This window comes from Talpa occidentalis, unplaced genomic scaffold (assembly GCF_014898055.3).
Source record: "Talpa occidentalis isolate TD23 unplaced genomic scaffold, MPIMG_talOcc4v2.1 talOcc4.15, whole genome shotgun sequence".
In the NCBI taxonomy this organism is placed as follows: domain Eukaryota; kingdom Metazoa; phylum Chordata; class Mammalia; order Eulipotyphla; family Talpidae; genus Talpa; species Talpa occidentalis.
In genome coordinates this window covers 32,206,566-32,227,348 of record NW_023601543.1, presented here as the reverse complement: position 1 = coordinate 32,227,348, position 20,783 = coordinate 32,206,566, and the positions used below count along the sequence as shown (strand labels likewise).

The 20,783-nt window shown below is 46.8% G+C and overlaps 1 protein-coding gene across 1 annotated transcript; it reads left to right on the top strand.

The window, feature by feature from the left end:
* Nucleotides 1–3,664: 3,664 nt before the first annotated feature.
* Nucleotides 3,665–20,476, top strand: LOC119246613 (nuclear RNA export factor 2-like). The gene is made up of 20 exons (XM_037512974.2): nucleotides 3,665–3,691; nucleotides 8,724–8,885; nucleotides 10,048–10,131; nucleotides 10,242–10,346; nucleotides 10,459–10,539; nucleotides 10,663–10,732; nucleotides 10,873–10,961; nucleotides 11,068–11,175; nucleotides 11,334–11,443; nucleotides 12,984–13,020; nucleotides 13,439–13,507; nucleotides 13,591–13,646; nucleotides 13,773–13,880; nucleotides 14,001–14,059; nucleotides 14,153–14,268; nucleotides 14,361–14,406; nucleotides 16,246–16,318; nucleotides 16,843–17,013; nucleotides 20,046–20,106; nucleotides 20,242–20,476. The coding sequence occupies exons 2-20, from the start codon at nucleotides 8,835–8,837 to the stop codon at nucleotides 20,284–20,286; spliced, it is 1,539 nt and encodes a 512-aa protein (XP_037368871.2). The 5' UTR covers nucleotides 3,665–3,691; nucleotides 8,724–8,834; the 3' UTR covers nucleotides 20,287–20,476.
* The last annotated feature ends 307 nt before the right edge of the window (nucleotides 20,477–20,783 follow it).

Sequence of the window (20,783 nt, the reverse complement as noted above, 5' to 3'; positions counted from 1 at the left end):
AAGGACCCCTGTAAGTGGGTGATGGGGGAGACTGGGCAGGGAAAGGGCACGAAGGGGGGTGTGTGTCAGTTGCAGGGCCCAGTGTGTGGCGGCCCCTGACCTTTGCTTGCATCGCCCCCTCCGCCCCCACAGACACGCGGTATCAGCTGCTGAGACATACAAGCCCTGAGATTGTGAGCACCCTGTGCGTGCTGCCCCAAACTCAGCATGACCTGGGCTCCTTCCTGGTGGACTTGTGGGCCCACACGGTGAGCACCCGCTTCCTCCCTTGGGCAGGCCCAGAAAGCCACAGGTGGGTGGGAGGCTTTGGTGGTGACTGAGCACCTGGGCACTTCCCTTTCAGGAAGCCATGCTCTGCTTCTTGTCAAGGAAGGTGAGTAAGTGTAGAGAGTCCCTCAGAACCCCCCACTGCTCCCTCCCCCTGGCTTGGCTTCCTCTCAGAATTCTCCCATCTCCAGGATCCCTTCTCCTTACTTGCTATTCTCTCTTGTCCTTCGGTTACCACTCTGCCCTTAAAAAAGACCTGAATTACAAAGATAAACAGCTGGGACTACATCAAATTAAAGAGCTTCTGCACAGCAAAAGAGACAATAACAAAACAAAGAGAAACCCACAACTGGGAGAACATTTTTGCACCCAACACTAATGATAAAGGACTGATCACAAAAATCTGCAAAGAGCTGACGAGACTCAACAACAACAAAGAAAATAATCCAGTCAAAATATGGGCAGAAGAGCTAAAAAGAAACTTCTCTGAAGAGGAAATGCAAATGGCCAACAGGCATATGAAAAAATGTTCAACATCACTTGTCATCAGGGAAATGCAAATCAAAACTACCATGAGATACCATCTTACACCAGTGAGAATGGCACATATTAAAAAAACTAGCAACAACAAATGTTGGCGAGGGTGTGGAGAAAAAGGAACTCTTCTGCATTGTTGGTGGGAGTGCAAACTGGTCCAACCACTATGGAAAGCTGTGTGGAGATTTCTGGACCTACTAAACATAGAACTTCCATATGATCCAGCAATTCCACTCCTAGGTATTTACCCAAAAGACACAGAAACATCAATTCCAAAGGGCACCTGCACCCCTATGTTTATAGCAGCACTGTTTACAATAGCTAAGCTTTGGAAACAACCCAAATGCCCAAAAATAGATGACTGGATCAAGAAGATGTGGTACATATATACCATGGAATATTATTCAGCATTCAAAAAAGATAAACACATGCAATTTGCAGCAACATGGATGGCGCTGGAAGGGATCATGCTCAGAGAAATAAGCCAAAAAAAAAGAAAAATACCGGATGGTCTCACTCATAGCAGGAATCTAGAAAACTTAAATAAGGGACCAGGAAAATGAATAACTTTAAGAAAGTGAAAATCAAAATCAACAAAAAACTATGAACCAGAGACACTTTTAGGGGGGCGGGGGTGGGAGGGGAGGGATTGGGGTCAGAAGGGGGGGCTGCAATTGTATGGGGAATATAACAATAAAATTTATTATTTAAAAAAAAAAGTATTAGGAAGAAATGAAGAATTTCCCTCAGGGCCTTGGAGGAAATGAGCACTTGAAAATTGGGCTCATATTGGGACTCTTAAGAAACTTGTAAATAATGTGAGAGTACCTAAAATAAAACTTATCTTATTATCATTAAAAAAAAAAAAAGACCTGAATTAGTTTACAGTCATAAATGCCATGAAAATTTTGAAATATTTTCTACACTGCCAAAGGAAAAGGAATTTAAAAATGAAAAGCAGGGAGAAGACATTTGCAAACAATATAGCTAATATTAATACATTAAGGGCTTTTGCCAGCCAGGAGCAAAAGGGACAAAAATATTAGCGATTAGTTTACTGAAAAAACAAAGTGATTCTCCAATAAATGTTTGCACAGAGGCTAAACCACATTGCCCAAAGTAAAGAAAACCCAGAGACGTCACAATGAGTGAAAAATCTAATTTGCAGACATTAATGTGACTACAAATTTGTGTCTACACATATTATGTGTGTATATGTACATATAAATACATAATTGTATAATACTTACAAATGTTTTATAATAAGTAAGCACCTACCTTAAACATCTAGAAAATGCATGTTTCTTTGGGTCATAAGGGATCATATACATGAATGATGAGGGATGATTTTATTTTACAAACACATATACATGCTTAATGTCATAATTATGCAAGTTTGTTGAGAGAAACAGTGAAAAGTCTAACATTGATATACGTATGCATGTTTCCTAACTTTTTTTTCTTTCTTTTTTTTTTTTAAAGATTTATTTATTTATTTATACAAGCACTGGGTGCAGTCAGAAGCACGGGAGGGTGAGAGAAGCCAGAGCCAGAGCGGGGAGCAGAACAGGCAGAAGGACCAAAGCACACTGCTGAGGGGAGCAGCGGGCGGCAGGAGAGGTCTGCGCGCCATGTGGGACCCTCGCCTGGCAGCCGGGGATCAAACCGGCGCTGCAGAGGCTGCAGGCAGCTTCGCAACCCAGCGCTCAACCGCTGCGCCACTGGGGAGGCCCTATGTTTCCTAACTTTGAAAAAAATTTAAATCAAAAATAAAACAGTTGCAGCTTGTCAGTTTATGTATGTGCATGTGTTTTTGTGTTTGTTTCCCTCACCCCAAAGTTTCACTTTCTTATGGGCTTATTTATGTTCAGTTCACTCAGAGGTTGGATGACATCTCTCAGGGCACAGAAACCCAAGAAGGTATTGGTGCCTTATGGTGGAAAATAGCAGAAAATTCTGGTCGATACACTGGATCCCAGCTCCTGTTTCACTGTCTCCCCATTACTAACTAAGCCTTTTGGACTGAGTCCTTCAGACCTACAATTTGGGTTCTGACCAACAGGGAGCATCTTTTTCCACGACTTTTTTTTTTGTTAAGAAAAAGGTGTGATTTTTTTTTTTCTACTCTCATTCCAGTGCCCCCAAAACTATGTTTGCTCTCTCTTTACACATTCTAGATTGGCCCCCCAGGATGACTTAAGATGGTCTAGAGTTATTCCCTGCCATGTGACTATTTTCCAGATCTTTAGCATCACCTTTTGTGAAGTAAATCTGATATATTATACAGTTCATTAAAGCTTTGTATGATGAGATCGTGTCCGTTCTCTGAAGTGCAGTTCCAGTGTCTGCATCCCCATGTAATAGCTGAATAACTCCAGACAAGTTTTTATACCTCCCTGAGCTATAGTCAGTTCAGTGGGGGTAAGGAGTGGTAAATCCACAGATAGAAGTCCCCTTGTGAGGAATACATGAAACATAAGGCAGCCCACACAGAGCCTGGCCACAAATGACTCTCCAAGTTCTCTGAGTTTGCAGCTATAAAACATCTCCTGGGACCCAGTCCTCTGAACTCTTCTTGCTAACTGTGGAGCTGGTTCAGTTGGAAACAGTTTCCAGGGTGTTTGGCTGGTAGCAAACTTAGGGGGCAGTAATAACAGGAAGGTAAGTCTCCTCTGTCTCCCAGAACTCTCCTCTCTATGCCCTGGAGAAGGCACTTCCTGTAAGGACTCCATTTTATTTGTGTGTCCCTGACAAAGTGGTTTGGGGGCTGCTTGTTCCCGCCTTTCTGGATCTTCTCCGAATTCCCAGCTCTAAATCTCACAGATTTTCCTCACAAACACTCTGTGGGGACAGTGGGGACAATTCACTGCCTTCAGGCAATACCAGGGTGAGTTGGTCAGCATGAGGCTCTGGCCTCAGCTCCCCACAAGACAGGAGGGAGTCTGGGTTCCCTCTCCCACCCCAACCCACAGAATATTCAGTGAACCCCCCTTCAAATGAGGGGGCTTTATATAGGTCCTAGGCTATTTTCCATTTTCCTGAGGAAATAGGCTGAGTGAGCTCTGACACACCCTTCTTGGTTCCACACAGAAAAACCTCCCTCCCTTGGCTGTCTTCATGACAGCAGAGACATTCCCCTTGGTTGAGGGGAAATGCCTGAGTCAAGTTGTCCTCTCTGGTCCAGGATTTGGGAAGTGGGGAGGGTCACCTGTGGTGGGAAGTTTTGGAAATTAAGTGTGCATTTTGGAATGCACACTTGAGGTAGGGGAGAGTGCAGGGGACCCACCATGACCCTTGAATTTTCACAGTGATCATTCAGGGTGCATTGTATTATCCCATAGAGGTATTCCAGGCTTGCTTTATGGCCCAACAAGGATCTATTCTGAAATGTTGCATGGAAAAAAAAAAAAGAAATGTTGCATGGATTGCCGTGCGTAGTGTTCTAATAAGTAAATTTTGTTACTCATCTTGTTTAATCTTCCTCTGATCGGGTTTTTTGTTTATGTTACTCAGTGAGGTGTATTAAAATTCCCCCCTGCCCCAAATTATCCCACAGGGACTGTGGACTTACCCATTTCTCCTTTAACTTCTGTCATTTCTTTTTTTTTTTTTTACTCTGTATATATTTTCCACTTCTGTCGTTTTTGCTGTGTATATTTTAGCTCTATGTTAAAAGGTGCATACAAATTTAAAATTTGTTTTAATAGTTTCATGTGGGATGGAACCTTTTATTGTTATGAAATCTCCCTTTTCCACTAGTAATGTTTTTACTGAAAGTACATATTTTTCTCATGAAATGGTTATACCAGCTTTCAGTTGTTCAGTGTTTAAAAACAGTACATCTTTTGCAATCTTTTTTTAATTTTTAAATCTTCTGTGTTCTTACATTTCACATTTGTCACTTTTAAGGAGCATCTAATTGAATGAATGTTTTTTAGCTGCTATCTCTTCTTTTTAATTTGAAATCTTCAGTCCCTTTATAGGTAATATAATTCTAGATATGATTTGGTTTAAATCATCTTACTGTTCACCTTACATTTATTTCCCTGTTCTAATTTTTTTCTTCTCTTTTGTAATGTTTGATATCATTATTTTTTCCTTTTTCAATTTTGCCTTACCTGGCTTGGTAGTTAAACATTGTTTTGACATTTTTGTGGTGTTTACCCTTCAAATTGCAACATATATTTTCGCCTATCACAGTCTGATATAAATCAATTGTTTTACATCTCCTTGGGTAACATAAGTACCTTCCAACATTTAATTTCATTAATGCCCCTCCTGATTTATTGTTATACATTTTAATTATATATACCTAATTTATATTTAAATTATTCAAAGAAATTATCGCTATATTGCACCATTAATTCTCATTTAGATTTTCCTACATGTTTGCCAATGTCATTATTCTTTATTACTTTTGAATCTTTGTGCCTCTATCTCAGATCTTATTATTTCTTTGGTCTACGAATCAATCTTTAGTTTGAGTTGACTTGTGACAAGTTTCCCTAGCTTTTGTTTGTTTTAAATGTCTATTTATTTAACTTCCTTATTTTTTTTAAAAATTTATTTATTTATGCATACAAGAACTGGGGTGTAAGCCAGAGGTGTGTGTGGGGGGGGTGACAGGATTTGCCAGAGACAGAATGGGATGCAGACCAGGCAGAGTGACTGAAATACATTCCTGAGGGGAGCAACAGGCAAGATAAGAGAGTCTGCTGTGCCATGTGGGTAGCTCCCTGGCTGGGGATCAAACTCATGCTGCAGAGGCTGCAGACAGCTTCACAGTACTGTGCTTAACCTCGTGTGCCACCAGGGAGGCCCCCACAAAGATGTTTTATAAGGACAATTGTTCCAGTAATACTTATGAGAGTTAAAATCAAAACCTGTAAAGTGTACGAATTTGAACAATGAATCATGACACATAGAAAAAAGAAAATTGAGAGGCAAGTGATGATGAAATTATATATTTAAAGTGCTAAAAGGAAAAAGAATTCTGTCAGTTGAAATTAATTACTCAACACCAACATCGTGTAGAAATAGGGTAAGATAAAAATATTACAGAAAAAAAGATGAGAAATGTGTACCCCTTGCTCTCACCTGAACACTGAGGCCCTAGAGCGTTATAATGGGCCTAATTTCAGTATTGTTGTGTTTCAGGAACTGGGTGGTCCAAGAGCAGGGAGAGAGGTGGGAGAAGACCCATCTGGTTGTAACTGCTGTAGCAGTCAGAAAACACACACCACATATTTATTAAAAGTTCACCATCTTTTATGGGTGCAGTTCGTGGTACCCTAAAACAATTATATAAGTAACATCCAAATTCACTGATCACAGATTACTGTATCAAATATAAAAAGAATGAAGAAGTTTGAAATATTGTGAGAATTACCAAAATGTGACACATAAACCCGGAGTGAGCACATGCTGTTGGAAAAATGGCACTGACAGACTTGCTGGACACGGGGTTGCCACAAACATTCAATTAAAAAAAAAACTCAATATCTATGAAACACAATGAAGTGAAGCACAATTCTGTGAGGTGTGCCAGCACAGGAGATAAAGATAACAACCAGGCTGGTAGCAATGGCATTATAAGAAGTGGCTAGATTTTGGGCCTCCCTGGTGGCATAGGGGTTAAGGCTCTATCACTGCTGCGGCCCCAAGTTCCATCCCTGGCCAGAGAGCATAAGTCACATATGGCGCAGCAGACCTCTCCTGTCTCACCCACTGCTTCACTTAGCAGTGTATTTTAGTTAATTTGCCTGTTCTGCTCCCCACTCTGTCTCTGGTAAATCCTCTCACCGCCCCCTGCACCTCTGGCCTAAACCTCAGTACTTATATGCATAAAAAGTGACTAGATTCTGGATTTATTTTGAAGGCAGGGCCAGGAGAATTTTCTTGTAAGTTACATTTGGAGTGTGAGAGAAAGAATACTCCAGACTGACTCCAAGTTTTGGGGACTGAATGTGGGGAGATTCTAGATCAAATGTTCTACCCATAGTGATTTTCACTTCCAAGCACCATATAGGTAAAATACCAAATGTCAGCAGCAGCAGGACTTTCCTAACAGCAGGTCACACAGTGAATGTAATCACCTGTGTGATGAGTTAATGTGAAGCCTTGTACTCATCATTGAGTGACCAGAAGTGAATAAACTTCTAAGGAAATGTAGCATAACTAATGTACAATTGTATAGCATACCAACCCACAGAACCTGGAATTTTAAAAATCAAAGAAAATTCAGCTTCTAACCATCTAATTGCCATAATCCTCCCTCTCTCCAAACCACTAGTATTACCATCAACTGGTACATTATTTCAGTTCAATGTAGTAAAAATAAAATACCCTTTGAGAATCGACCTATGGAAGACAATTGAGACTACCCTTTTTTTAAGATTTATTTATTTATTCATACAAGAGCTGGGGTACAGGCCAGAGGTACAGGGGGTGAGAGGATTCACCAGAGACAGAGTGGGGAACAGAACAGGCAGACTGACTGAAACACACTGCTGAGGGGAGCAGTGGGCGCAACAGGAGAGGTCTGCTGCACCATGTGGGTATCTCCCTGGCCGGCCAGGGATTGAACTCGTGCTGCAGAGGCTGCAGATTGCTTCATAATGCTGTGCTTAACCCCTTGTGCCACCCTTGGCTGGAGACTTTCTTATTTCTGCAGCAGACAATGGGGAGTGAAACTTCCAAATATTGCCACATGGTGAATTAAATATGTTGGTGACAAGCACGGGGAGTAAACAAGGAAATTCTGAGAAGTAAAGATAGTGTAAAATATGATCAAAACACTTTTAAAAACATATTTGAGGCCACAATATCTGATAAGGTAGAAATCAGAGCAAAGGAAATGAGTGGAAACTTTGAGGTTATTACATAATGGTAAAACAACTCATCAGGAAGACATAATGACCCTAACTGCGTACACTTCCAAACCTCAGGAGTCTCAAAGCACAGGAAGCAAATACTGATGGAATGAAAAGGAGAAATAACCACATCCACCATTACAGTAGGGGTCTCAACACCTCCCCTCTCAACAACTGATAGAATTAGTAGAAAGAAAACTGACAAGACTATAGGAGATCTGACTAATAATAAAATAATAAGGTCTACAAGACATAAATAGAATATTGCACCCAATAACAGCCGAGTATATGGTTATTTTCATGTTCCCACGGAACATTCACCTGCTAGAGCATCAAAACAACTATTATTTGCTGGGCCATCAAACAAGCCTCAACAAATTTAAAAGAATTGAAATCATTCAGAGTATGTTTTCTGACTATAATGTAATCAAATTATGTATCAACAACAGCAAAAAAGTAGAGAAATGTCAAAACATTTAGAAAGTGTAGTTGACATCTATCATTACACTTCATTGTTTACACCTGTTATAAAAGAGCAGCAGTTAAGAAGAATTGTCTCCTGAGTTGAAGTTGACAATTTCCTTGCTCTAAATTGATGCTAGGACAAGATGTGGCACACAGTATGTGGCCACTCATGTGTGTTCAAACTTTATTTTGTTCTCAATTTCAAAATATTAGGATGGCTGTACCTTTTAACAGGGAAAAGGAAAGTGGGGCAATTTTGGTAAGGTCAACCTTCATTATGAACATGTGCATATAAGTTTCAGCCTCCCCACCTTCAGGAGGGTGACGGAAACAGGACCATGAGGGCTGACCAGAAGGACCCCCAAGTCAGACAGTAAGTGACCAGGCAGTGTGGTTTGTGTGTAGCACCCCTGGGACTATGCAACTTCTTCATTCTTCGTGGACTTCGTTTCCTTCTCTCACACAAAACCTAAAGACTATTGTAATTGAAGTAATGGTTGATTATTTCAAGTTGTAGATCTTGTATCACTGAGGTGAAAGTGCAAAGAAGACTGTAGCATTTCTGTGTGTTTTTCTCTACAGTTTGGGCATTTCCTTCTCTACTTCCCACAGTCACCTTCTGACTTCCAACCCACCAGTAGCTGTGTGAAATGGCATAATGAACATCAAGATATAGTTCTTCCAGGGAAAGAAATGGAGGCTAAAACTCAAGATAAATGCCTGCAGGACTGGTTCAAGATCATAGTGAGTATCCTGACCAAATGTAGAGCACGTGCAGGGGAGGCAAGATCAAGGGGTGTTATGACATACTTGCTCATCTGAGGATAGGTCCCAAAGCAATGTAACAGCAAAGACTTTCTGTAGAAATGTCACAGCAGGTTGGCTAAAGGCAAAGGTGCAGACGATTGCCAAGGAGATGAAGCAGCTCCTCACCAGATGCCTCAATTTGATTCAAGCTGAGTGTGGGAGTGTTGAGTCTCTAGAGTCCTTGTCAGAAGGAAATGTAGGGTCTCCAATGGTTAGGATCTCTAGGAGCATTATTAAAGAAAGATCATTTTCAGGGCCTCCCTGGTGGCGCAGCGGGTTGAGTGCAGCGCTGTGAAGCTGCAGCATGGTTCAATTCCCAGCCGGCCAGGGAGATACCCACATGGCGCAGCAGATCTCTCCTGCCTCACCCACTGCTACTCTCAGCAGTGTTTTCAGTTGTCTGCCTGTTCTGCTCCCTGCTCTGTCTCTGGTGAATTCTCTCACCCTCCCGTGCCTCTGGCCTGTACCCCAGTTCTTGTGTAAAATAAATAAATATTTTTTAAAAAGTCATTTAAAGATCATTTTCAGCATCCAAATTTGATTATTTGGGAGATAAATTGTGCAATAGCAAAGACAGAAAAACCCATGCCTGGCAGAAAAATAGTTGAAATTTTGTCAATGGTTTTCACTTTAGAAGTCTTTTAAGCACAGTAGAAAATCAGAATGGAATTATGCTAAGTGAAATAGGTCAGCCGCAGAAAGATATATATTGGTTGATCTCACTCATAAGTGGAATATAGGAGGGAAAGAAGGAACTGACAAAACTAAAGCAAAACAAACCCTAGAAATATGACTACATAATTGAGGGTACTAGATGGGGAGGTTGGGAGTGGAGAACAAAGTAGGGAGAGGGCCCAGTGGTCTAGGGTAAAGGACTATGGGTGCTTTTTAGTGAGTGTGGTGTGGGTTGACATACCCCTGAGGAGGTGGAACCTATTCCCTAAATCATATATGGTGTTGTAAAGCAATGTTACCACAATTAAAAAATTAAATAAAGCTATGAGCACTGAAAAAAAAGGTCAGAATAGAGAATTCTGGGTCTGCCCTTGTAGGCCTAATTTCATGTTGTCTCCCTCCCATCCTTTCTTTTCACCCTGAGATTCCTAATGGGATCAAGTATGATAAGACCTGGCTAATGGATTCACTGCGGACACATTGCAGAGTCCCCTTCACTCCCGTGGATGTAAGAGAGGGCGGTGGGGGCACATGCGTGGGCTCAGGGAGGAAGGAGAGACCTGGCTCAGCAAGGGCTTTTTGCCCTTGACACTGTTGTGTTTCCTCCAAACCCTGTAGTTCCACTACATGAAATATGGGGCAAGGTTCTATGTCCAGGATGCTAGTGTTGCTGCTGCATTGGAAGACGCCAACGGCGAGATTTGTGACAAGGAGAACAAAAAGGTGTGTATCAAGGACATCTCTTGTATCCAATTTCAAGACAGGAGGACAGGCCAGGGTTGGCCATCTTTGGAATTAGGGTCCCTGGTGCTTATCTCACATCTCCTTCCTACAGATATCTATCTTTGTCAGTCCCTCGCCTGAACCCCTATGTTTGCAGAATAAGTTGAAGCCAGAAGAAACAGAGCAACTAAAGGTAATACAGACGCAAGATGGGTTGTGTGCCCACCCAACCCAGACCCACCTCTCTTTCCCCAGCCCCCCAATTTCCCTGTCATCAGCATAATTTCAGAGCTTCTCTCTCCATCCGTCCCTGCAGCTGACCATGTACAAACGATATGATTCTTACCAGCAATGTCTTGACCTGCAGAGTCTCTGCTTTGACCCAGGTATGACTGACAGCAGTCATTCTAGGGCAGGTGAGGGCAGAGAGGGGTGTACCTACGAAGGAGACTTAGGGATGCTATGCTGGAGAGAGGATGCAACTGACCCTGGATCCCTTCAGCCTTTTGATTCCCTCTTCTTGAAGATTTGGAGAACCATGGTATTGATATAATCCTGAATCACAGAGGCTGCATGTCTGTCATCCTGCAGATCATCAAACACAACTTCCCAGAGGTGAGACCTCATGCCCAGTGCTGACACTATGGTAGGAGGAGAAACAGATGGGGTGGGAGGAACATTTGTCTCCCAGGACCTAAGTAGTAACTGTTCTTCCTTCAAGTTGTTGTCCCTGGATTTGCAAAACAACAGACTGTACCAGCTGGATGGCCTGAGTGACATTATACAGATGCTCCCCACAGTCAAGATTCTGAACCTCTCAAAAAATGAGGTGAGAAAAAAGTCAGATCAAAGCTGGGTTGACTGTAGATAGTGTCTTCAGAGGCAGAAGGCAGGCAAAGGTACCTGTAAAGAAGGGTATAGGCAGGGAGTATAAGGGCCTGGAGGTCTTCCTTTCTCTGAACAAATTTTCCTCCCCATGTTTCTCAGCTGAGTTCAGTGGAGGAGGTGAGCAAGATGAAAGAGCTGAAGCTTGAAGAGTTGTGGCTGGATGGGAACCCCTTGTGTGACACCTTCCCAGACAGGGCCACCTACGTGAGGTCAGTGGGATGCCCCTGCCACCTTTCCTGGGACCTTCACCCGGGAACCTCAGCTACCCCTGACAGTGCTTCCCACCAGGAGGCGGCAGGCCTGGCCTTTGGGAGAACCATGGGCCCGAGTCTGCCCTCTCCCCTCCGTGTCCCTCATCTGCGCTCAGAGCTCTCCTCTCCTTCCTCCGACCCGCTCGCTGTCCTCCCACTCTGGGGTCTGGTCCTGAGTCTGCCTCCAGCCTCTCTCGCGTGCCCTGCCAAGCGTGCGCCCCAGGAAGCAGGGCTTCCCTCCCCGCCGGGACCACCAGTCACCAGCCTGAGCCCGATGTGGTGCCCTGGACATAAAGGGACGTCCAGCCAGGCTGGTGCTGAGATGGGCCTTCCAGCCCCGTGCTGGCACCAGGCTGCCCTCTCCTGTTCTGGGGGTGCCCACTTTCCTAGCTTCAAGGGCCCCCCTCCAATCCCAGCTTGACACGGGGCTTTCCTGGCCCGGGCTGGGGGCTGAGGCCCTGGATGGCTGTCATCATGTCATCGTCCCTCCGGCCCAGAGCCAGGAGCTGGGACCTCCTTGGAGAAACCTGGGTTTCCTGAGCCGGGGGTCAGAGGTGGGCCACCCCCGGTGAGCAGAGGCTTCCCGAGGGAGGGAGGGAGGGAAGGCAGAGGCCAGCGGCGTCTGAGGACACAGAGGACAGGCCTCTCGGGCACTGTCCCTCCCTCCCTCCCTCCACCCGGCCATGGTCCTGCCTGGCCCCGCAGAGGTGCCCCGGGTAGCCCGTCAGGGGTCTGAGTTCCCAGGCAAGGGGCCAAGGAAGACAGGCACAGGTGCCCAGGGCCAGCAGAGAGAAGGCGGGGACATCAGCGGGGCCGCAGACCCTCCCCCCCATGCTGAGCTGGGCCTGGCCCTTCACTCCTCTGGGGAGGGTGTCCTGCCCCCGTGGCTGCCCCTTTGTCCATGCCGGCTCGGTGGGCTGTGGGGCTGAGGAAGGCCCAGCGGCACCCGGAGGGCCCCAGCCCCACAGGTGCATGCTTCCCACGCCCACGTGGGGCCTCAGGGCCAGCCAGGGGCAGGTGAAGGGAAGGCCTGCAGCGGGGGAGCCAATTCCCCTTCCTTCCCTCTGCTTCCTGCCCCCTTCCCTTTGCCTTCTCTCTCCTGTGAGCTGCGCCTCTGGGACTCTCCTGTCTCCTGTCCTGCCTTCACCCCTTTCAGTCTTCATGCGCCCCCTTTCCATCCTGCCTGCCGAGTTCCACCTCACTCACCTCCTGCCCAGCATCCGGGCCATCCCTGGGGGGTCCTGGTCCTGGGACGGTGCTAGGCCAGAGTGAGGCGGCAGCGCCCTGGGCTCCCACCCCATGCCCTCTCCTCTCTGGAGCCCTCAGGGGGGACCAGAGGCAGGCAGGGATGGGGGCAGTCTTGGGGTTCCAGATGCTGTGTCTTGTGGCAGTGGAGAGGGAGTCTGGGGGAGCCTAGCCAGGAGTTACTATGAGGGGGCGGGAGCAGGGGCTTGACAACCCTGAACTGTCAGCTACTCCTTTCATTTTGTTTGGACAGTGCCATCCGGGCGTGTCTCCCCATGCTGTTACGCCTGGTAAGTGCTTGAGTTCCTCATTGTCTCCTCTTATTAAAATTGATAACCTCTACTACAAGGCAATACTGTCCTAAAGTGTTTTGGAACTTGCCTAAGTTATATTATTATATCTAATCCTCCGCCAGTTAGGGTACATTGATTTCTGACAAAAGCATGAGCTATTGTTCATAGTAAAAAGCTGTCCAGAAAGAGACACACACACATTCATCACTCACTCACTAATCCAAAAGTTGGAGTAAATAATACAGGCTTCCAGGACTCGCTGTTGAAGATGCATTCTATAGTCTTGCCAATAGAATTTCAAGGGAAATGTCACGCCCAGCTTCTGACCCTTGTTCACCCTGGATCTGTTAATCTCCTTTCTCATCCAGGGCAGCCACCCTGGTCTGCACCGTTGACTTCCTCTTCTTTCCCCCAGGATGGCCAGGAATTGCCACCATCAGTTGTAACTGACAATCATGTTCCCGAGATAATAAGGCCTTGTAAGGTGAGGAGAAACCAAATAGGATTTGGGGTGTTGTGATGGAGGTTTTGTCTACCACATAGTTTCACGGTGTCTTTTGATTCCAGGAAAGTTATCAAGGATCTGAGACCCTGAAGAATTTAGTCCTGCAATTTCTGCTGCAGTAAGTGCTACCCTGGCATCATGAGGCAGAGGAGGGCTGGGACAGGCTGCTCCTGAGTTAAGGGGAGTTTTCTCTCCTTAGGGACCCAAAACATGGAGAGAGCCTTTCCCCTTTGCCTCCCCACAGGTATTACTTGATCTATGACTATGGAGACCGAAAGGGCCTCCTGAGTGTTTACCACGAAGAGGCCTGCTTCTCCCTGACTGTTCTCTTCAGCCCCGAAGACCCAGCTTCGTGAGTATCACAGCTCCGTTTTTGGTCCTGGGACATGTGGCTCCCCAGCAGACACAGGGCGGTTCCTGAAAACACTCACACTGCCCCGACCACCACCTCCGGGTCCCCTTTTTCTCCTAGAAGCAGCTTGGAAGTGTATTTAAAGTATAACAGGAATATGAAGACACTCAAGGATCCTGGTAAATGTGTGGCGCAAGATCAGCATGGGAAAGGGCGTGTGAGGGGGTCAGTGATAGGGCCCGAGCGCCTGACCTTCCCTTCTCCCCCCATAGACCTGCGGGTTCAGCTGCTGAAGAGTACAAAATATGACATTGTTGAATCCCTCTGCACGTTGCCCAGAACTCAGCATGACCTTAACTCGTGGGTGGTAGAACTGTGCGTCCAGACGGTGAGCGCCTGCTTCCTCCCTTAGGCACACCAAGGAAGTCAGAGTTCTTGGGTGGTGCAGAAGGAGCTCACAGCTCTGTTTTCACCTTTCAGGAAACCATGGTCTACTTTTCTGTCAATGGGGTTTTCAAGAAGGTAAGTGTCTGGAGAGCTCCTTCCCCAGGCTTCCCACTTCTGCTCATTTTGGCTGGACTCCTTCCCAGAACTTTCCCAGCTTCCCACACCTCCCCTCCCTCCCCCTCCCGTCCCCATCCCCTGTCTCCCCTCCCCTCCCTCCCCTTCCCCTATCTCCCTTCCCCTCCCCTTCCCTTTCCTTCCCCTATCTCCCCCTCCTCCTTTCCCTTCCCCTATCTCCCCTCCTCCCCTTCTCTTCCCCTATCTCCCTCCCCTCCCCTTCCCTTCCCTATCTCCCCTCTCCTCCCCTTCCCTTCCCTATCTCCCCTCCCTCCCTTCCTCCCCTATCTCCTCCCCTCCCCTTCCCTTCCCCATCTCCCCTCCCTCCCCTTCCCTTCCCTATCTCCCCCCCTCCCTTCCCTTCCCCTATCTCCCCTCCCTTCCCCTTCCCTTCCCCTATCTCCCTCCCCTCCCCTTCCCTTCCCCTATCTCCTCTCCTCCCCTTCCCTTCCCTATCTCCCCTCCCCTTCCCTCCCCTATCTCCCCTCCCCTCCCCTTCCCTTCCCCTATTCCCCTCCCCTCCCCTCCTCCCCTATCTCCCCTCCCCTCCCCTTCCCTTCCCTATCTCCCCCTCCTCCCCTCCCTTCCCCTATCTCCCCTCTCCTCCCCTTCCCTTCCCCTATCTCCCTCCCCTCCCCTTCCCTTCCCTATCTCCCCTCCCCTTCCTTCCCCTATCTCCCCCTCCTCCCTTCCCTCCCCTATCTCCCCCTCCTCCCTTCCCTTCCCCTATCTCCCCTCCCTTCCCTTTCCCTTCCCTTCCCCATCTCCCCCTCCTCCCCTTCCCTTCCCCTATCTCCCCTCTCCTCCCTTCCCTTCCCTATCTCCCCTCTCCTCCCCTTCCCTTCCCCTATCTCCCCTCCCTCCCCTCCCCTCCCTTCCCCTATCTCCCCTCCCTCCCCTCCCTTCCCCTATCTCCCCTCCCCTCCCCTCCCTTCCCCTATCTCCCCCTCCCCTCCCCTTCCCTTCCCCTATCTCCCCTCTCCTTTCCTTCCCTTCCCCTATCTCCCCTCCCTTCCCCTCCCCTTCCCTTCCCTATCTCCCCCCTCCTCCCCTTCCCTTCTCCTATCTCCCCTCTCCTCCCCTTCCCTTCCCCTATCTCCCCTCTCCTCCCCTTCCCTTCCCCTATCTCCCCTCCCTTCCCCTTCCCTTCCCCTATCTCCCCCTCCCTCCCCTTCCCTTCCCCTATCTTCCCTCCCTCCCCTCCCCTCCCCTACCCTTTCCTTCCCTTCCCTTCCCCATCTCCCCTTCCCTCCCTTCTCTCCCCCACCCTCCTCACCTCTCCCCTCCCATCCCTTCCTTTCCTCTTCCTTCCCTTCCCCTTCCCTTCCCATTATCACACCCACCCTGCCTCCGGGAGTCCTGGTCTGGTGTATATCCCGTGGCTTTTAGCCCCACCAGCTCACACATTTATGGACACAGATTGTGGAGTTTTATAGCTCTCATCTCACTGCCCTAAGTGGTGACCCTGAGCTCATTATCTAAACTTTCAGTTGCCTCATTTACAAAATGACCCAGCAATGCCATTCACTTGGGCTGCTTTTTAAAATGAACCAGGAAAACTTGCTTTTGTTAGAGGATTTGACACACGTTAAGGATTGTCAATGGGAGTTTATTGTTCTTATTGTTGCCCTCTTGGTCCCGAAGCTCCCTCCCAATTCCCAGTGAAAAATTGTCCCTGTATGGCTCCCATCAGGATGCTGCTGGAGTATCAGGTTAGCAGGTAAGGTCCTGCCAAATGGGGAATGCTGCTGTGTGAAAAGCATGTGCAACTCTAAGGGGCTATTGCTGTTTGTTCTCATTCAAGTGGAAGGAAAGTCTCAAGATTTTGTTCGTACCTTCACCCGAACCTTCATCTTGACTCCAGGCACAAATTCTGGGTAAGTTCTGTGTTGTAGGTACAACATGGGAACCAACACCCGTCCCAGGCTGAGGCCAGTGGTGTAGATATGTGTCAGTGAAGGCTGGAAGTTTCTTAATATTGTGGAAAGCTAACAGGTAGACCCAATGAGAGGTCTAGATTACTGGTTAAAAGTGTAAACTCTGCAGTCAAAATGCCATATTCTTCCACTGACCCCAACATCCAGTAGTTACCTGAGTGGAGTGATCTTGGTCAAGTAAAAGACCTCAGTGACTTACTGTCTGCTGAAAATGGGGGCTAGAGTGTCTATCCTTGGGCTGCTATAAAAGGTAAATGTGTTGAGATTAAATCCACAAATCTAGTGAAGTGGAAGACAACCTCTGCAAGGGTGCATTCTGTGGGAGCAGCGCCCACACCAGCCAAGAAATCTGGGAAGCAGCCACAGTAGGGATGTAGATGGAATCTTGTCACTGAGTGGCAGTGGGATCACTGTTGGAGGTTGGGGTTATACAATGCCCAGTTGTTTGAGGGCCTTTCTTTCAGTTTGTACATTGTGAACGATGAACTGATTTTGAGGAACACCAGGACCGAAGAAACCCAGAGCACTGTCTTCATGCCAAGGCCCAGCGGTAGGCCTGTTCTTTCCCTGAGGCAGCAGGAAATGGTGCAGACTTTCTCCACCCAGTCTGGGATGAACCGCCAGTGGTCTCAGAAGTGAGTGCTGGGCGTCTCCAGGGATGAGAATAAGCTGGGAAAAGGGAGTGAGGGACATTGGGAACTTACAGTTAATAGGTACAGAACTATTTGGATGGTGTGCTTCCAAAGTGAGTTCTTGAAAAAATATATAATTTATTGTGGTATGTGTAAATAATTTTAAAACTCTACAATGTTTGGATGACTTAACTTTGCATATATAAATCTTAAAGATATCCCTGAAAATCTATTAGAATTAATAAGCAAGTTCAGCATTGTTTTTGGATACAAGATCAATGTGTAAAAATCAATAGTATTATTGTACACCAGTAATGAACAATCAGAAATATGAAATTAAGATGACAATTCCATTTATAATAATGTCAACAAGTAACACACTTAAGATCAAATTTACTAAAGGGATGCAAAATGTATGTTGAAATAAATTAATGATTTAAATAAGTAGAAAGACATCATATGTTCCTGTATCAGAAGACTTAGTATTGCAAAGATGGCAGCATTTCACAAATGTACGTGCAGGTGACCTCAGAAATATCCCAGAGCACCCCAATAAAACAAATATCAGAGTAAGACAAGTCACATGAATTTTTTGTGCTTTACTATGTATATAAATGTTATCTTTACACTATACTGTAGTCTCTTAAATGTGCAACAGCATTTTGTCTAAAAACACAATTTACATAACCTATTACAAATACTTTATTACTAACATACACTTGCCATCATCTGAGCCTTCAGTGAATCATACTCTTTTTGCTAGTGGATTGTCTCATCTCAGTGGTAGCTGCCGACTGATCAGGGTGGTGGTTGCTGAAGTCTGGGTGGCTATGGAAATTTCTTCCTTCTTTGTCAAATTTTATTGATTTACCATTTGTTTACATAACCTTTTAATTTCATAAATACGACTTCACACTTTCACATGTGCACATGCTTCACTCACCCATCACAAACTCTAGTGCTAATATACTATCACACTTGGTCCCTTGACTGCTCCTTCCTCCCCCTAACTCCCTCACTTCTGGTAACCACTGTTTTTCACAGAGTCTAAGACTTCTTTTTCTCATTTGCCTTTTTTTTTTTTGCTTTGGTTCTATATATTCCAAAATCGAGTATGACTATTTGGTAATTGTCTTTCATATTTTTGTTTTCTTCTTCTTCTTCAGATAAATTCCTAGAAGTGGTATTGCAGAATCAGTTGGTATTTCCACTTTTAAATTTTTTCAAAGATTTATTTATTTATACAAGAGCTGGGGCACAGGCCAGAGGTGCAGGAGGATGAGAGAATTCACCAGAGAGAGTGGGGAGCAGAACACGCAGAGGGATCAAAGACAATGCTGAGGGGAAGAGCGGGCGAGACAGAAGAGGTCTGCCGTGCCATGTGGGAATTTCCCTGGCTGGTGGGGAATCGAACCTGCGCTGCAGAGGCTATGGACAGCTTCACAGGGCAGTGCTCATCCTGCTGTGCCACCAGGGAGGCCCCATTTTAAAATTTTTAAGGAATCTCCATACCATTTTCCATAGAAGCTGAACCAATTTACTTGTTGTTTCCAGTCTTTTTGATATGGGCTTTCCTCACAAACATAATGTGTATCTCATTGTGGTTTTGACTTGCATTTCTCTTATAATAAGTGATACTGAACATTTTTTCATGTGCTTGAGGGTCATCTTATGTCTTTTGGGAGAAATATGTATTTAGGTCTTTTGCCCGTTTTTTGGTTGGGTTGTTTGAGTTTTGTTGTTGTTGCTGTTATTGTTGAGATGTATGGGTTATTTATATATAACCAACATTTATATATGTTGGAAATGAACCCACTGATGTAAGCGGTATGTTGAGGTCCTGTGCTATTATTGTATTGTTGTCAGTGTTTTTTGTAGGTCTGGTAATAGCTGACTTATGTATTTAGATGGCTACCAGCAACCAGGAAGCCCTTTGTTCACAGGCTCTGTTCCCTGTGGTTACCTGAAGCTTCTGATTACACACTGAGGATATAGGTCCAGAGTTCCCAGAGGAAGGGGGGTGGGTGTGTCTTCAGTCTTTCTGAAGCCTTATATCCAGACGCCTCTTGCTGAAAAGTCTATGAGGGTGATATGGCTGCTCTTTCTCCTAAACTGGGACTAGAAAGACTCCCTTGCTGCCAGACCCATTGTGAGTACAGCCCAGGAGTTGTGTGTGGGTGGGAAGGGGAGTGATGGGTGTGTGCCCAGCACTGGCATGTGAGGTGCCCAGAAACCCATTGTGGATTAGTCCCAGTGTGTGATATGCTCCGTGGCAGCCCTAAACAAGCCACAGCCACACCAAGTTTGCTGTGGCCACCTGTAATCTCCCAGTAAATACAGACCAGAGGTCATGTGGGAAGAGGGGGATAGGGTGTGTCTTCCCTGACTCCTCAGGGCAGCCACAGACACTCCTGGGAGCCCAGAGACCATGCAGGACACCATGTGGCTGTCTCCACTGCTGATCCCAGTCTCTTGTACCTGGTTGAACTGTGAAACAGGCTTTGGTCTCACAGTGAATCATGCTCTTTCCTGACCAGGTTGGTGGGAGGACCTGAAGGGATGAAGTGGGAGGACCAATGAACTGGGCCTTTCCTGATTTATGTTTCTCAGGCTTCACTTTCCAATGGTTTCTGGCTCTACTTGCTGAGACACTGCTTCTCACATCCCCGGCACCAAGCCCCGTTCCAGATGTGGCAGCTCCCTCTGGGCACTTAACCTCAGTATTGCTGGGGGAAAACATGACTTAAGGATCCTGATTGTCTGCATCTTCTCCTTCTCCCTTTTGGAAATTTTCATTTGTTATTTTCTTGAGCATTTTCACTAATATGTATTCAGTTGCCTCGCTCTTTCTCAGAGCTTGCTCTCTTTCTCTTTTGAGTCCGTGGACAGGAATGCCGGCGACAGGAGCTCTGGCTTCCACCTAGGTCTGTCCTTGTCACCACACGCGGCGCTCACGCGGGACGCGTGTCTCAGCAGGGTGGCCCAGCTCAGAGCCTCAGCACTCACGGAGCTCCCCTGTTCTTCTCCCACCCCAGGTGCCTGCAGGACAACCAGTGGAACTACCTCAGAGCTGGGCAGATCTTCACCATGCTCAAGGTCAGGTCTGGGAATCAAGGGCTTAAAGATGAATGTTTGGGGGCCTTGGGGAGGCCCAAGAAGGTGGGGCCGGGTGGCGGGGGAGTGGGGCTCGGGGAGCTGGCTCTTCTGACAGTCCATCTCCTTTCCCTCCAGAACCAGGGCAAGATCCCGGAAGAGGCCTTCAAACCAACCCCCTAAACAGGCCCTCGGATGTCCTGCTTGTCCCCCTGTATGTCATCTTTGTTTCCCTTTTCTTCACCCTAAGGCCACCCCAGAGTGAGGGTTGGCGACCTGGCTGGCCAAGGAGCCACAGTCCCCTACTGTAGGGTCAGTTGGTTCTGTTGCTCTGTTTTCCCCACCCGGATTGTTGGCATTTTCATAATAAAGAGTGGCGTTGTGTGTCGTGTGTCCCGGTCAACCAGGTGCCTGTGGCCCAGGCTGAGTAGCTCGCCCCAGCTCCCCTCCCAGACCCTCTCCGTCACACTGGCAGCCCCGGCAGATACCCAGGCCTGACTCCATAGGCAGCTGGCCAGGACTTTCTGATGAGAGAGGACACACCCCGCTTCCCGGGATGGGCCTTGGAGACAGCGTGACGCGCGACTCCGTCCGGTGCTCCATGGGAGGCCCACACAGGCAGGCCTGCTCCCTGCAACAACTGGGGCTCTGGGAGGGACGCCTGCTGGCTAGCAAGGGCG